At 43.6% G+C, this 17,780-nt stretch overlaps 1 protein-coding gene across 3 annotated transcripts in view; it reads left to right on the top strand.

Annotated features, from left to right (window-relative positions):
• Positions 1-12,153, top strand: part of LOC109878195 (gamma-aminobutyric acid receptor subunit gamma-3-like) — a 40,846-nt gene extending 28,693 nt beyond the window's left edge. For 2 of the 3 annotated variants that reach the window (XM_031792470.1, XM_031792472.1), the window contains 4 exons: positions 3,515-3,652; positions 5,916-6,068; positions 9,070-9,275; positions 10,392-12,153. In XM_031792470.1, coding sequence (XP_031648330.1) covers positions 3,515-3,652; positions 5,916-6,068; positions 9,070-9,275; positions 10,392-10,703 — 809 coding nt within the window. In that variant the 3' untranslated portion in view covers positions 10,704-12,153. The remainder of the gene's footprint in view (positions 1-3,514; positions 3,653-5,915; positions 6,069-9,069; positions 9,276-10,391) is intronic. The other variant, XM_031792471.1, reaches the window with a different exon arrangement.
• Positions 12,154-17,780: the final 5,627 nt, after the last annotated feature.

Below are 17,780 nucleotides of genomic sequence, written 5' to 3'. Positions count from 1 at the left end.
GTGTAAGGCTATGCGCCTTTTTGGCTTCCACTTTAATGTTGGATAACGTCTTATTTCTGAGAGAGTCTGAAGTTCTGAGCCAGCGGCATTCACAGCGTCCACCACATGCTGACACTGAAGCCCCGGGGCAGCAGGGTAGCCTAGTGGTTAGAGTGTTGGAGGTTCAAATTCCCGAGCTGACAAGGTACAAATCTGTCGTTCTGCCCCTGAACAGGCAGTTAACCCACTGTTCCTAGGCCGTCATTGAAAATAAGAATTTGCTCTTAACTGACTTGCCTAGTTAAATAAAGGAAAAATAAATACAAATTGTAATTCCCACACTTTTCCACCAAACAATGTATTTTTTCTTGCTTCAACCTCCCCTACAAGATCTTCCGTTTCACACTGGGTGAAATGTCCTTTTTTTTTTTTTACCTTTCTGTCGGGATTTGTTGTCATGCAGTCAGTATGGATGAATATTAATTAGGGGTGTTTCCCTATCTATGGGCAACTATGGGCGTTAAAAGGGTAGGACAAGACGTGTGCTCACGTAGGGCAAATTTCGAGTTGATTGTGATTTATAAAGAGAAACTGGCGTGGGAAGTGCGTGCACACTGTGTTATAAATCACAATATTTTTGTGCGTAAGCACTTTCTGTATGTCGTCCGTACGCCACCTTTTGACGTGAATCCTCCTCACAGTTTTATAAATGAGGCCCCTGGTCCTCCAACTGTGCCTGACATTCATCTCGCTGAACGTAGTAGTAGGCCGGTGCGCACGGAGGGAGGGAGGGAGGGAGGGAGGGAGGGAGGGAGGGAGGGAGGGAGGGAGGGAGGGAGGGAGGGGGGGGGGAGTCAGTCTAGAGTCCAGAGAGGACTTCAGAGCCCATTTCAGATGTGGAGGTGCCCATAATTCCAACAGCTGTAGGTTTAGTGTTGCAACCTGTCACTACTGTAAATGGAGCAGACATGTACTGTAGCTTGACTTTGTTTGACAAAGGTCCCAGTCCCAGGCCTCAGGCAGCTCAGTCATGCCACTAGGACCACACAACAGACACACTTGGTAAACTGTCACCCAGAACCTGAGAAGTATGTTGTCTCTAGTATCCATGGGAGGCCACAGCCTGAGAGGGAGAAGTCTATTTTTGCTGCACCCAGTGTTGAGTTCCAGAGGTTCCACATTGACAAGGATGTCATGCGACCAACCCAGGATAAGGTAAAGGCCATAAAGGCCTTCTTCCCAGAACAAGTCTGAGCTCCAGTCGTTTCTGAGGATTCTCAACTTTTACAACTACTTCCGGCTTGATAAAGCTACAACCCTGGCATCGCCTACTGGACCCGGCCACTCCCTGGAGTGGGAACGACACTCATGAAGAAGTCTATAGAGAGGCTAAGCAGCTGCTGCAAGCAGATGGGCTGCTAGCCCACTGATGATAGAAAACCCCTGTTACTGGTCTGTGAGGCGTCTCCATATGGGCTCGGTGCCTTGTTTAGTCATGTGGAATCTGATGGTCGGGAGGCACCTGTGTGCTACGCATCTAGGACCCGAACTGTCACTGAACAGTACTCTGCATAGCCGGATAAGTAGGCCCTGGCGAACATTTCTGCTGTCAAGAAGTTCCATCAGTTTTTGTGAGGTCGCCATTTTGTGGTCTACACCAACCACAAGCCCTTGCTGGGCGTGCTTCATCATATGAAGCCCATGCCCCAAAAATATTTTCACTTGCATGGTCAGATGGAGCCTGATACTGGGATCCCATAGTTATGAGCTCAGCTATCATCCAGGGAAGCAGTTGGCTAATGCAGATTCCCTGAGTTGCCTGCCACTCACAACCTCTTTGTCCAGGCACCACCACACTGGGAAGTGATGATGATGGAGATGGTGCCTGATGCCCTTCTCTATGCTTCTAGGATAGCCGCACCAAGGACCCTGTCCTGTCCTGTCCCGAGTTATTCGCTGGGTGCTGCATGGATGGGCCTCTGAAGCTCCTGGCAGAGAGTTTGGGCTTTAATGGTATCGTCAGAACGAGCTGTCGGTTCACAATAATTGTGTGTTGTGGGGCAGTCGGGTTGTGGTACCTGGCCTGGCGAGGGAGGGGGTCCTTTCCATGCTGCATGAATTGCATCCTGGAATAGTGAGGATGGCCTGGGATGGACATGGACATTTAGGCTGTGGTGCGCAGCTGTGTCACCTGTCGGGAGTCACACCATGCTCATCCAAGGCTGCCTTGCACCCATGGGAGGGGACAACAAATAAATAGTGTCTTCATATAGACTTTTCTGGGCTATTCAAAGGAAAGACTTCTCATTATGGTAGATTCCCATTCAAAGTGCATGGAAGTAGCCATGGTTATCTTGATGCCCTCTGGTGCTGTAATAAGCACCCTCCATTTGCTGTTTGCCTGTCATGGGTAGTGTGACGTCCTGGTGTCAGATAATGGAGCTGCCTTCACTTCTGCGGAGTTTAACGAGTTCGCTGGGCAGAACTGAATCAGACATGTCAACACAGCCCCATAACATCCGCCATCCAATGGCCAAGCTGAACACATGGAACAGGGAGGCTCTGTCTATGATCTCGGTGGGTGACTGGCAGACCTGACTGTCAAGAGTCCTGCAGTCTCAACATGTTATGACGGCCTCTACTGGGAAGAGTCCAGCCGAGCTGTTAACGAACAAGCGGTTGACAACAAGTGTACCGCTGCCGTGTGGATCAGCTGCAGGGCCACGAAGCTGCAGCCCCCTTTGCTGCCCCCTCTATCATTGGCCTGGTTGCCCTGGACACCACGCCTTTAGGAGGAAGTGCCAACTCCAGAGCCAAACCCTGATACCCAACTTGCAGCTGAGCCCTAGCCTAAACTTACCTTTCTGCCTCCTCGTTATTGTATTGTATTGTACATAATAGTTTCTAAGATATTGACACACACTCAGGACACTCCACATCATCTCACCAGCTTTCCTTTGTTGTAGCTTTTGCTAGTGTGAATAACATTGTCGCTTTGTGTGTGTGTGTGTGTGTGAGAGACACACCTCATAATAACATGTTAATGGGATACAGTTCACCTGCTTGAAATCATCAGAGCACAATGAGGTGGTTCATTTCCGTTGCACGGCTTTCAAATTAGATTTCACAGGCACACACACACTTCTGTGAAAAGTGAAGGTCAACTCCAGCATCAACACAATGCTCTCTCACAGTAACTCAAAGTATCCTATTACACTCTGTTGTGCTCCTTTTCATCTGCTCTTACAGCACTTTACTATGGCCATGTTTTTTACTTTTTTAACTGTCTAATGGTGCTCTACTCTATACTGTGTGTCCGTGTGTTTATGTGTGTGTGCGTGTGCTGTTCCCATATTTAGGTATATTTAACAGTATGCAGTTAGGGGGTTTTATAATACATACATAGGAATTTGTCCAGTAAGACCCATCAAACAATAAAACATGTATTGGTCAGATTGAAGCATAAATCTTATTTTATTAGAATGAAATGCTACCATAGGGTCACAGGGTCACTGTGTGTTTACTTGACTTACAGATGGTTACCCCAAGGATGAAATGATTTACAGATGGAAAAGGAACTCCATCGAAACCTCAGACCAGAAGTACTGGCGCCTCTACCAGTTTGACTTCATGGGCCTGCGGAATACCACAGACGTCCTAAAAACAACAGCAGGTACAGCAAATTAGTTACCGTACATTTAATACCCAAACAGCTGACCTTTCTGTTTTTCACAATCAATAAAATAAATCCTCCTCACAGCCCTTCGTTGGCTCCTGTGTTCTCCATCCAATTTTTCTCTGAATTATTAGATACTGACTCATGAAAATTCCAAGGAAAAAAGGACAAAGTGTTATTTTTAGCTGTTTTTTAATCAAATGGTCTACATTTACTGTAAATTATCTGTCATATTCTCCTGTCTATTAGCAGGGGGAGACAGCAGGCATTACCAGCTGGTGTCTTGAGGTCTAGTGCCACCACTCTGGCTTAAGTCAATTGCTTTGCCAGTTTTGCAAGATATTGCCAGAGAGCAAAGACAATGCCTTCTCTTGGAAGATAGTCAAGATATGTAGTATTATTGTACCATGGAAATGACAAAGACAGCATTTGGCAGGGCAGAAAACAGGTTGAAATTGCAATTAGGAGTAGTACTCTGGTAGTAGACTAAGAACTAGTCATTTGGTAGTGGATTTAGGAGTAGTACTGTGGTAGTAGACTTAGGAGTAGTACTTTGGTAGTAGACTTAGGGGTAGTACTTTGGTAGTAGACTTAGGGGTAGTACTTTGGTAGTAGACTTAGGGGTAGTACTGTGGTAGTAGACTTAAGAGTAGTGCTCAGGGAGTAGACTTAGGGGTAGTGCTCAGGGAGTAGACTTAGGGGTAGTACTATGGTAGTAGACTTAGGGGTAGTACTGTGGTAGTAGACTTAGGGGTAGTACTGTGATAGTAGACTTAAGAGTAGTGCTCAGGGAATAGACTTAGGGGTAGTGCTCAGGGAGTAGACTTAGGGGTAGTACTGTGGTAGTAAACTTAGGGGTAGTACTGTGGTAGTAAACTTAGGGGTAGTACTGTGGTAGTAGACTTAGGGGTAGTACTGTGGTAGTAGACTTAAGAGTAGTGCTCAGGGAGTAGACTTAGGGGTAGTACTGTGGTAGTAGACTTAAGAGTAGTGCTCAGGGAGTAGACGTTGTCTTTATCATTCACTGTGTAATGAAAAAGGGCACAATGAAAGTGCATTTACCTGTCTTCATAATTCATTGTGACATTTAACATATTGTTTCTCTGTAGATTGCATGAAGCTCATCAGTAGTCCCCTCTGGTATAAAGGCAAACATATTTTTACACAAACCATCTGGATTAAAGATTCAAAATATTTAATTATTCACTTAAATGATTTTCAGAGTCCTAGGATGTGGTTTGGTTTTAATACTGAATTCTACATCTATTTATTTACTACAATCATTCCTTGCGACAAAGGTTGTGTTTTACAAACAGGTATCTAATTATACTCATGAGTGGTGCTTGCTGGAATTACTTTCTAATACATTTGTAATGCATTCATGACAGCATTGACGACTCATGTAGCAGCGTTTCAAGGGGCTGATGAATTGATCTCATGTATGAATCCTCAAGCTGTAATTAACCCACATTGACCCTATTCTCAAATTTCATAGGTGACATTGTTCATGCTGTACTTTATTCGTCTTGAAAACTCACGTGATCCAATAAATGATGTGTTCTACGTATGGTGCACTGTGATACAAGTCCACGTTCTGAGTGGAGAACTCATGTGAAAGCCAGAGTTCTTCCACAGATCTTCCTTCAGTTCTGTTCAAGGAAATTAGACGTTTCTCATCTTGTTTTCCCTTTTTCTTGACTCCCAGCTTGCATCATGCTGCATGATGATTAGCTAGCTTGCTCCTGCAGCTAAAAATAGCATGTCATTAATTTACATCTCAACAAACTCTGAAAACAAAGCGCTAAATGTCTTCTTCTTGTTTCTCATCCAGCATGAAATGAATAGGTATTGTGCTGTAGCGTGGTAATGAGGACAGCGAGTGGACAGTTCCCATGCCACCGTGCCATCGGGGACTTCTGGTTCTACCGCTGTTATATCTGCCTCCTTTTTTTCTTTTGTTACAGCATCCTCTCTTCAAAACCCACCAAAGTAGACTCCCTGAAGCATTGTGTATGGTGCCTTGTTCTGTGGTTCCCCCTGATGCTAGCTCTCATGATTATCTATCTCTCTCTGTCTTTCTCTCCCCCCCCTCTCCCCACGCTGGCTTGTTCTTGTTCCACCTGACACTCTGATTGTCCCTCAATCTCTTCTCTTTCTCCCTCCCTCCCCCTCCCTCTCTTCCTCCTTACCTCGCTCCCTCCCCCTCCTCGCCCCTCACTCCATATACATCCCCCCTCTTTATCCCCCCCCCCTCTCCCAGGTGATTATGTGGTCATGACAGTGTACTTTGACCTGAGCAGGAGAATGGGTTATTTCACCATCCAGACCTACATCCCCTGTATCCTCACCGTGGTGCTCTCCTGGGTCTCCTTCTGGATCAATAGCGATGCCGCCCCCGCCAGAACAGCACTAGGTACCTGATCTGAAGAATACCATTTGACAGGATACACACTGATATTATAATAAGTAGATGAAAAAACCCAAGGGTTCAATCAAACCTGTTCCACCAGTGTTTATGTAGTGTACTGTATGTGTTCAGCAATGACTACCTCTGCATGTGTTATTCTGAAAGGAAAAAAATACATCTGAGTCTAGCTGGTTTGTTGAAAAGATGGTTACCAACTCTTGGTACCACAATGGAAGATTGCATAAAAAAATCTATATTTTATTGTTTAGACTAGAGAACATTCTGCATGTGTTTATGCAATGTTATGTTCTGCTTTCAAGATTCTTGTACCGACTTATTTTGTTTATGCGACGTGCTTGTAATTTATCAAGGCTTAACAAATGACCTTTTTGTTTACGTTTGCAATTCATTCATGATTTTTTTCCCCCCGATGCATGCTTTCCATTAGTGCATGTACATTCGTCTGGATTATGTTGTTGAAGGTGATTGGGAGTTTGAGTTGAACTTTGCGGTAAGTACGCTTCAATTCCTCCAGGCAGCTCTTGTAGCGGACCTTGATCAGGTCATTTTTTTTGTCTTCAAGATCAAATATAATCACATTTAGTCCAAATTACAGTATTCACATTATACTTGGCTTTTAACTAAGTGACAACACAAGCACATTTGCAGTGGTGGTTAAACAAGTCAAAGCCTAAAGTGTATTAACGAGTCCGTTTCATCACCAAACCATCCTTGAACCACCACAATCACATCGAATAGTCTCGCTCGACCCTCTTGCCACCTGTTACGGCACAGTACAAAGATAAGCCCGGAAACATGTTTGTCTTTCCCCTAGCTAACAGGCAAGGATGCTGTCTGTAGGAGTAAAAATAAATATCCCATTCTCGTTGATAAAATAAATGATTTAGTATCTATTCTGGGGCATGAAAGCGCAGCGATAATTTTTCCGGGCCTCCCCGCTGATCAATCAGCGGGTTGAAAAGAAAGAGGAGTGATAAGGAAAATGGGCTCTGACTGCAAAGAGCAGGAGATATGTCAGAGTGGCTGGTGGTGGTGGTAGGGGGCTAAGGAGGAGGCAGGTGCTGACATGCAGGTGTCCCCTGAGGGTGTAGTGTGGTTGGGGGGGGGCAGTGACGGGGTGTAGTGGGTGCCATTCCCAAATAGCCAGGTTCACAAGGGCCACCACAGATGGTAATGACGATCAGGCTATACCTGACAGGGAGTAAGGGACAGGGGATGCTCAGTTCAGTGACTCATATAGTGTGACCCTTCCCACTTTTTTTGTCACTTTCTTTCCTTCTCTCTCTTTCTCTGTCACGACAGCACTGTAGACTGATATCTTTGTACAATGTTCTTTGTATCTGTATTATTTTCTGTGTTGTATCTGCTCATGTGACATCTATGGGTATTGTTTTTGTTTTTTACAAAGATACCTTTTTCTCATTCATTACATTTTTGCCATTTTATTTGGAGGAACCAGTTGAAGGTGCTCTGACACCTTTGCCTGTTTGAAAGTCAGCAGAGGTCCTTCATAACTAAGTGCCAAAGTATGTATAGAAGGTAAGGGAAATAGGTGAAGGTAATCACCGTGGCCAGTAGAGTCTGAAGGAAGGAAGGGGGGATTGAGTATGAAATATCAGCTCAAAATAGATGGGCCTTCTGGTCTCCATGGTAACTGCTTGAAAACAGCACAACATTCAGTCATCAAATGAGAGGTTCCTGGTGATGTGCATAAAAGATCGAGAGAGAGAGAATGTGTGTGTGTACGTGCATGCGTGTGTGTGTGTGTGTGTGCGTGTGTGTGCGCATATGAGTGTGTGCGCATATGGGTGTGTGTGCGGGTCACACCCAGCATTTTATATCAAAGGCTCTATACATGCAAATTCTCAGCTGGTACATTCAGCTCATTTTTCAATATACACACTGAGCAAAAATATAAATGCAAAATGTAAAGTCTTGGTCATGTTTCATGAGCTGAAATAAAAGATCCCAGGAATGTTCCATAGGTAGGCACAAAAAGCCTATTTCTCTCAAATTTGGTGCACAAATGGGTTTACATCCCTGTTAGTGAGCATTTCTCCTTTGCCAAGATAATCCATCCACCTGACAAGTATGGCATATCAAGAAACTGATTACAAAGCATGGTCATTACACAGGTGCACCTTGTGCTGGGGAGAACAAAAAGCCACTTTTAAATGTGCACTTATGTCTCAAGTTGAGGGAGAATGCAATTAGGATGCTGACTGCAGGCATGTCCACCAGAGCTTTTGCCAGATAATTTAATGTTAATTTCTCTACCATAATCTGCCTCAAACGTCATTTTAGAGAATTTTGCAATACATCCAACCGGCCTCACAACCGCAGACCATGTGTAACCACGCTAGTCTAGCACCTCCACACCCGACTTCTTCACCTACGGGATCCTCTGAGGGGTGGTGCTGAGGAGTATTTCTCTCTGTAATAAAACCCTTCTGTGGGGAAAAGCTCATTCTGATTGGCTGTGCCTGTCTCCCCAGTGGGTGGGCCTGGCTGCCAAGTGTGTGGGCCTACGCTCTCCCAGGCCCACCTATGAAATCCATAGATTAGGGCCTAATTAATTCATTTAAATTGACTGATTTCCTCATATGATCTGTAACTCAGTAAAATCTTTGAAATTGTTGCATGTTGCGTTCATATTTTTGTTCAGTATATTTAAGCGCTGACAATGTATTAATGTAAACGTCCATTTATTTCTAAAGTTAAAACTACATAGAGACACAAACTACCCTCGTTAATTGATAAAAATATCTTAAAAACACATTTGCAAAATATATTCAGACTATTGCCAGAGAGAACTATTGCCACCGTTTTGCCAAGACCGATATCAAACAGTTAGTACCGGGTAGCAGGTAGCATTCCGTTTTGGAGGTTAAGAGTGTTGGCCCAGTAACCGAAAGGTTTGCTGGTTTGATTCCCTGAGCCGACTAGGTGAAAAATCTGTGTAATGACGCTGACTTTGTCCTTTCAGGTATCACCACTGTGTTGACAATGACCACCCTTAGTACAGTGGCCAGGACGTCCCTACCCAGAGTCTCCTATGTGACGGCCATGGATCTCTTCGTCACTGTGTGCTTCTTGTTTGTCTTTGCGGCCATGATGGAGTACGCCATCCAAAACTACTACGCCTACAGGGATCAGAAGCCCCGCTACAAGACAAACAAGACGCAGAGACTGGTGAGCTTTCCTCCATACAATGTAATGGTGTACCTTTCCTCCGTACAATGTACCTTTCCTCCGTACAATGTAATGGTGTACCTTTCCTCCGTACAATGTAATGGTGTACCTTTCCTCCGTACAATGTAATGGTGTACCTTTCCTCCGTACAATGTAATGGTGTATCTTTCCTCCGTACAATGTAATGGTGTACCTTTCCTCCGTACAATGTAATGGTGTACCTTTCCTCCGTACAATGTAATGGTGTACCTTTCCTCCGTACAATGTAATGGTGTACCTTTCCTCCGTACAATGTAATGGTGTACCTTTCCTCCGTACAATGTAATGGTGTACCTTTTCTCAATGCAGTGTAATGCTGTTATAGACATGGACCGAGGTTGTTTGTGTTGTCACAGTCAATAGTTCTAGCCATGGTAGCGATTATGGTCTCAGTGGGTGGAGGTCTAGTCCATCCTTCATATCTCCATCCTCTTGCATCAGTCACACTGTGCATGGGCTGTGATAGTATTACAGTCAGTGGCTCTGACCTGCATGGTAGCAAATCGGGAGGTTGCCCCCCGGTGAGGGTTGAGGTCTGGTCCATCCACCATCCTTCATATATCCATCCACTTGCACTGCCGACCGGTCACACAGTGTACTTGGTAAATGCCGTGTCATAGCGTGTCATGTCATCATGTCATGTCGTGTAACGCTGTCGAGCCAATGAGTGAGTCCCAGCTTCGGTAGAGCACTAAGCCGAGGGGTTCTATCTCATTGCCTGCCTGGGCTATGACAGCGTCCTGCTGGGTGTGGGAGGACACGGCCCGCTGCGGAGCTTTAATGCATGACAGCACAGCTCCACTCAAAACGTATCAGATCTCTTTCTCTCTTCATCTCTTTCTCTCTGTCTCTTTTCATCTTTCCATCTGTCTTTCTCCCTTGTTTGCCCACATGTATTTCTTGCCTCCTGTCTGGCTTTAGTTGTCCCCCTGCCCCCTCCCTGTTGCCTCACTCTCTCCCTCTCAGTATCTAATTATGAGGCCTTCCTTCCTCTCTCCCCTCATCACATTTCTTGCCCCCCCCCACCCTCACTCTCTCACCCTCTCTTTCTCTCCCTTTATCGCTTACGCATCTAAGGAGATGGCCTTCCTCTGTCCCCTCCCACAGACCTACTCGATGCTAGACACGGGGCCCAGGTCCCCCACGACTGTGGTTCCATTGAACAACAACTACTCATACTGGCAGGACTATGAGGACATGTACGAGTGTCTGGACGGGAAGGACTGCCAGAGCTTCTTCTGCTGTTACGAGGAGTGCAAGGGGGGAGGGTGGAGGAAAGGACGCATCCATGTCGACATTAAGGAGCTGGACGCTTACTCGAGAGTCTTCTTCCCTACGTCGTTTCTCCTGTTCAACATCGTCTACTGGGTCTCTTATCTCTACCTTTAGCAGTTTCAGTTGGATTTGATAGAATTCGATTGGACAAATATGGAAAGACTCAAATGGGAAGAGGAGATGGCACAAGACATAAGATGTCACTCAGTGGCAGCTTTGTGCACGTTGACACTTGATTGGTTGGTGGGTTAGTGTAGCCAGCCAATAGACAGCTGTGAGACACTAACGCCAGGATGCTAGCCAGATAAGAGATAATGAAGCATCCACAGTGCCTTCTTCAGGAAGGGGCCATCACCTATACAGAGGTGCAATAAGGGGACTAGAAGCTTTGATGTTTTTTCTACATAGGTTATCCCACATACGCCATTTCAACGCATGCTATACTGTTCATTAAAAACAATGAAAAGCTAGGGGGGACTGCACTATGAAATTATTATATTGTTGCTTTGTATTAATTAGTCAGTTGCATAGTCATTGCAAGCCATTTGACATATATAGAACCTCAATAGGATTCATTTTAGTCACCAACAGGGTCTTAAATATTAGGTCATTGATAACATTGATTTGGTTTAGATTAATATACATTTATATCATAAACATTTTAATGTTTTCTACCAAGGGTGATGTACAACAACAACATGCATAGTATACCTTACAACAACACTATAACATAATAATTTAAAGATGAAAATAGTTATTTTGTAAAATAATGTATCTAATAAACTTTTATTTTGTAACATATAGAGTTTTCCAGACTATTTGATAATTAAATCAATTGTCTGAGGTTTCAAACTATAGTGGTATGGAGATAGATGATGTTGTTGAATTAATTTACAGAATCTGGACATACATTTATCTCCATACAGCAGGCCGACAACACATCATAGGCTAAGGGCCAGGGTAGCATTTGGGTCAGTACAGTACTGTATATATTGTGCTCGTATTCAGTACAGTACTAATAAAAAATGTATGGTTTCTCTCCAACAACACTACTGCTATTTTCTTGAGCAAGAACATGTGTAATTCATGTTATATCATACAGTAGCTGTTGTACCAAAACAGACAACAACATCATAAATAATTGTAAAAGGTGTGTTTATGGAGTTAAAAATAGTTTGATTTACTGTACTGTAAGTAACACTGTTGTTTCTGCGGTGGTTTGACTTAGAAGTATGGTAGAACCCTGTATTCTATGTTTTAAGAGAACGTGTATGTGAGAGATGTTTTCATGCTATTTTCATAGTTGAATGTAGATCATACTTTTAGACCAACAACAAATAGTGGTTTTCAACTCTGTATAACAATACAAATATTGCACTTCATAAGTGTCTTAGTTTGATATAATGTATTTACAATAAATCAAACACTATTTTCTAAGTCTGATGGAACGCACCCTTTTGTTACAGCAGATCTGAGAGAACCACTGTCTAGGTACAGCTATGCTTTTTAGAGAATCCAGTCTGTGGTATTGCTTAAATTAATAAAACTATCTTTGCTTAAGGTCTGGAGTGTGTGTGTGAGTGTGTGTGTGTGCGCATGTGTGTATGTAGGTCATTTGGATCATTAGCAAACTGTGATCTTTCTTACACACTTTAGAGTTATTTAAGATGGAAATATATTTCAACGTGTAGGAATGGTTTTGTCTCTGACGTGGTTTTGATAGCCCACTTCAAACCTCACACTGTGCATCCTGTTGTTTCGAAGTAAGGAGGCAAGTCAATGAAAATTCATTATGTACAATAATCACTTATTAGGAAGTAGGCTAAGGAAATCCAAAACAGACCCTTTTATTCCCACAGAAGGAAATTAACTCTACACACGATTCATGTCTATTGCAGAGTAGATCATTATACAATTAGCATCCCCATATAGAAATAACCGGAAGTTATTGTTCAGGGCCTGCATTCACAAAATGTCAGAGTAACAGTGTAGATCACATGAGATCATATACACAAGGGACACCCACTCTGAGATACTTTTTGAATGCGGTCCTGGAGCTCACCACAGAATATTGATACCCCTGGTATGTGGATACCCCTGGTACGTGGATACCCCTGGTACGTGGATACCCCTGGTATGTTGATACCCATGGTATGTTGATACCCCTGGGTGACATCTGCAAAAGTGCATCACTGTTAGACTGACTGTATATTTGCTGACCTAGATTGAGACAACACTGAGTATGATACAAAGAGAAGGAAATCAGTGGAACGCTATCAAAAAGTGGATGCAGTGCTGAGAGGGAACTCAATCAAAAATAGTAGCCTAGAATAGAGAGATCCCATTCAACTGAACGGGGGGGGGGGGGGGGTAAATATGCTCACATACAGTACTTAACAAATTAACTTAGTCATGCATACAATTTTCTGAGAGATAGGGCACCTGGACAGGAAATCCCAGGGGTGTTTGTGTGAGAAGGGATATGAGATGATGGGGGTTGTTTGTGTGAGTAGGGATATGAGATGATGGGGGTTGTTTGTGTGAGTAGGGATATGAGATGATGGGGGTTGTTTGGGTGAGTAGAGATATGAGATGATGGGGGTTGTTTGTGTGAGAAGGGATATGAGATGATGGGGGTTGTTTGGGTGAGTAGGGATATGAGATGATGGGGGTTGTTTGGGTGAGTAGGGATATGAGATGTTGGGGGTAGTTTGGGTGAGTAGGGATATGAGATGTTGGGGGTTGTTTGGGTGAGTAGGGATATGAGATGTTGGGGGTTGTTTGGGTGAGTAGGGATATGAGATGATGGGGGTTGTTTGTGTTAGTAGGGATATGAGATGATGGGGGTTGTTTGGGTGAGTAGGGATATGAGATGTTGGGGGTAGTTTGGGTGAGTAGGGATATGAGATGTTGGGGGTTGTTTGGGTGAGTAGGGATATGAGATGATGGGGGTTGTTTGGGTGAGTAGGGATATGAGATGATGGGGGTTGTTTGTGTTAGTAGGGATATGAGATGTTGGGCGTTGTTTGTGTTAGTAGGGATATGAGATGATGGGGGTTGTTTGTGTTAGTAGGGATATGAGATGATGGGGGTTGTTTGTGTTAGTAGGGATATGAGATGATGGGGGTTGTTTGTGTTAGTAGGGATATGAGATGATGGGGGTTGTTTGTGTTAGTAGGGATATGAGATGATGGGGGTTGTTTGTGTTAGTAGGGATATGAGATGATGGGGGTTGTTTGTGTTAGTAGGGATATGAGATGATGGGGGTTGTTTGTGTTAGTAGGGATATGAGATGATGGGGGTTGTTTGGGTGAGTAGGGATATGAGATGTTGGGGGTTGTTTGGGTGAGTAGGGATATGAGATGATGGGGGTTGTTTGTGTTAGTAGGGATATGAGATGTTGGGCGTTGTTTGTGTTAGTAGGGATATGAGATGATGGGGGTTGTTTGTGTTAGTAGGGATATGAGATGATGGGGGTTGTTTGTGTTAGTAGGGATATGAGATGATGGGGGTTGTTTGTGTTAGTAGGGATATGAGATGATGGGGGTTGTTTGTGTTAGTAGGGATATGAGATGATGGGGGTTGTTTGTGTTAGTAGGGATATGAGATGATGGGGGTTGTTTGTGTTAGTAGGGATATGAGATGATGGGGGTTGTTTGTGTTAGTAGGGATATGAGATGATGGGGGTTGTTTGTGTTAGTAGGGATATGAGATGATGGGGGTTGTTTGTGTTAGTAGGGATATGAGATGATGGGGGTTGTTTGGGTGAGTAGGGATATGAGATGTTGGGGGTAGTTTGGGTGAGTAGGGATATGAGATGTTGGGGGTAGTTTGGGTGAGTAGGGATATGAGATGTTGGGGGTAGTTTGGGTGAGTAGGGATATGAGATGATGGGGGTTGTTTGTGTTAGTAGGGATATGAGATGATGGGGGTTGTTTGTGTTAGTAGGGATATGAGATGATGGGGGTTGTTTGTGTTAGTAGGGATATGAGATGATGGGGGTTGTTTGTGTTAGTAGGGATATGAGATGATGGGGGTTGTTTGGGTGAGTAGGGATATGAGATGTTGGGGGTAGTTTGGGTGAGTAGGGATATGAGATGTTGGGGGTAGTTTGGGTGAGTAGGGATATGAGATGATGGGGGTTGTTTGTGTTAGTAGGGATATGAGATGATGGGGGTTGTTTGTGTTAGTAGGGATATGAGATGATGGGGGTTGTTTGTGTTAGTAGGGATATGAGATGATGGGGGTTGTTTGTGTTAGTAGGGATATGAGATGATGGGGGTTGTTTGTGTTAGTAGGGATATGAGATGATGGGGGTTGTTTGTGTTAGTAGGGATATGAGATGATGGGGGTTGTTTGTGTTAGTAGGGATATGAGATGATGGGGGTTGTTTGTGTTAGTAGGGATATGAGATGATGGGGGTTGTTTGGGTGTTAAAGGTCCAGTACAGTTAAAAATGTGATTTTCTAATGTTTTATATATATTTCCACGCTATGGGATTGGAATAATACTGGGAAATTATTAAAAGTACGAGAATTCCCTTTTAGTGTTAAAGCTGTTTGAAACGACTCCCTGAAATGTAAGCCTGTTTTAGTGGGATGGAGTTTTGGCCTTCAATGGTGACATCACTATGCGGTAAATTAGACCAATAAGAAAGAGAGTTTGAAACATCTCTGCCCATAACAGCTAATTTCAGTTTCTCCTCCACACTCAGACAGTCCTAGCAAAATTTCCCTTTGATAAGAAGCTATTTTTCTTTCTTTTTGACCATTTTAATTGAAAGAATCACAGTAAGGTATTTAATTGTCACCCAGAAATGATTTGATATTAAGATAAAAATGGCTGCGTTGGACATTTAAAGCTGGATCTGGAGACTGGGGACGTCCTCCTCCACTTAGGGAGATTCTCCTGGAACAGCAGGCTCTCACAGATGCTACTGCTGACGTACTTTATGACATACAGCTATATACACTACCATTCAAAAGTTTGGGGTCACTTAGAAATGTCCTTGTTTTTGAAAGAAAATAACTTTTTTTTTTGTCCATTAAAATAACATCAAATTGATCAGAAATACAGTGTAGACATGTAATGTAATAAATGACTAATAGCTGATTTTTTATGGAATATCTACATAGGCATTATCAGCAACCATCCCTCCTGTGTTCCAATGGCACGTTGTGTTAGAGTTCCTCTGCCCAGTGTCTGTGTTCTTTTGCCCTTCTTAATCTTTTCCAGTCTGAGATATGGCTTTTTCTTTGCAACTTTGCCTAGAAGGCCAGCATCCCAGAGTCACCTCTTCATTGTTGACATTGAGACTGGTGTTTGCGGGTACTATTTAATGAAGCTGCCAGTTGAGGACTTGTGAGGCATCTGTTTCTCAAACTAGACACTTTGATGTACTTGTCCTCTTGCTCAGTTGTGCACCGGGGCCTCCCACTCCTCTTTCTATTCTGGTTAGAACCAGTCTGTTCTTTGAAGGGAGTACATCATTTTCATAAGTATTCAGACACTTTGCTATATAGACTCGAAATTGAGCTCAGGTGCATCCTGTTTCCATTGATAATCCTTGAGATGTTTCTACAACTTGAATCCACCTGTGGAGTCCACCTGTGGTAATTTCGATTGGACATGATTTGAAAAAAACACACACCTATCTATATAAGGTCCCAAAATTGACAGTGCATGTCAGAGCAAAAACAAACCCATGGGGTAGAAGGAATTGTCTGAGACAGGATTGTGTTGAAGCACAGATCTGGGGAAGGGTACCAAGAAATGTCTGAAGCATTGAAGGTCCCCAAGAACATAGTGGCCTCCATCATTCTTAAATTAAAGAAATTTGGAACCCCCAAACTTCCTAGAGCTGGCCGCCTACCCAAACTGAGCAATCGGGGGAGAAGGGCCTTGGTTAGGGAGGTGAACAAGAGCGCAATGGTCACTCTGACAGTGTTCTGGAGTTCCTCTGTGAAGATGGGAGAACCTTCCAGAAGGACAACCATCTCTGCAGCACTCCACCAATCAGGCAATTATGGTAGAGTGGCCAGACGGAAGCCACTGCTCAGTAAAAGGCACAGCCCACTTGGAGTTTGGCACCTAAAGACTCTCAGACAATGAGAAACAAGATTCTCTGGTCTGTTGAAACCAAGATTGAACTCTTTGGCCTGAATGTCAAGCGTTACGTCTGGAGGAAACCTGGCACCATCCCTACGGTGAAGCATGGTGGTACCAGCATCATGCTGTACCACCAGGATCGAGGGAAAGATGAACGGAGCAAAGTACAGACAGATCCTTGAGGAAAACCTGCTCCAGAGCGCTCAGGACCTCAGACTAGGTCAAAGGTCCACCTTCCAACAGGACAATGACCTAAGCACACAGCTAAGACAACGCAGGAGTGGCTTCAGGACAAGTCTCTGAATTTCCTTAAGTGGCCCAGCCAGAGCCCAGACTTGAACCCAATCGAACATCTCTGGAGAGACCTGAAAATAGCTGTGCAGAAACGTTCCCTATCCAACCTGACAGAGCTTGAAAGGATCTGCAGAGAAGAATGCGTGAAACTACCCAAATACAGGTGTGCCAAGCCTGTAGCGTCATAACCAAGAGGACTTGAGGCTGTAATCGCTGCCAATTGAGCTTCAACAAAGTACTGAGTAAAGGATCTGAATACTTATGTAAATGTGATATTTCAGTTTATTTTCTATAAATATTCAAACATTTCTAAAAACCTGTTTTTGTTTTGTCATCATGGGCTTTTGTGAGTAGATTGATGAGGAACAAAACGATTTAATCAATTTCAGAATAAGGTTGTAATGCAACAAAATGTTGAAAGGGCTCTGAACACTTTCCGAATGCACTGTACATATGAATCATTGTTTATACATTATTGCATACAGATTTTGTTCCAGTCCATTGCGACTTTAATAAATTCAGTAGAAACTACCCGTATGGATCACAAACATGTATTGTTCCCAAACACTGAATCATAACCAATGGAAAGCAAGAAAAACATGAATAATTTACATCCTGGAACACCAGAAACAGGGCTGAGGGCACACTCACTAAAAAAAGAAAACATTGGTCTATCGTGTTTTGCTCATATAACTGATTTGTAATTACAATTAGCAGTAAATTAAGGGCACACAAAAGACTGTGCATATGCCTGGCTGCTCTCCCAAAAGGATTACGAGAATCCATGAC

This window comes from Oncorhynchus kisutch, linkage group LG16, assembly GCF_002021735.2.
Source record: "Oncorhynchus kisutch isolate 150728-3 linkage group LG16, Okis_V2, whole genome shotgun sequence".
Lineage (NCBI taxonomy): Eukaryota > Metazoa > Chordata > Actinopteri > Salmoniformes > Salmonidae > Oncorhynchus > Oncorhynchus kisutch.
The sequence above is the reverse complement of the archived record's forward strand: the minus strand, read 5'-3'. Positions and strand labels throughout refer to the sequence as shown.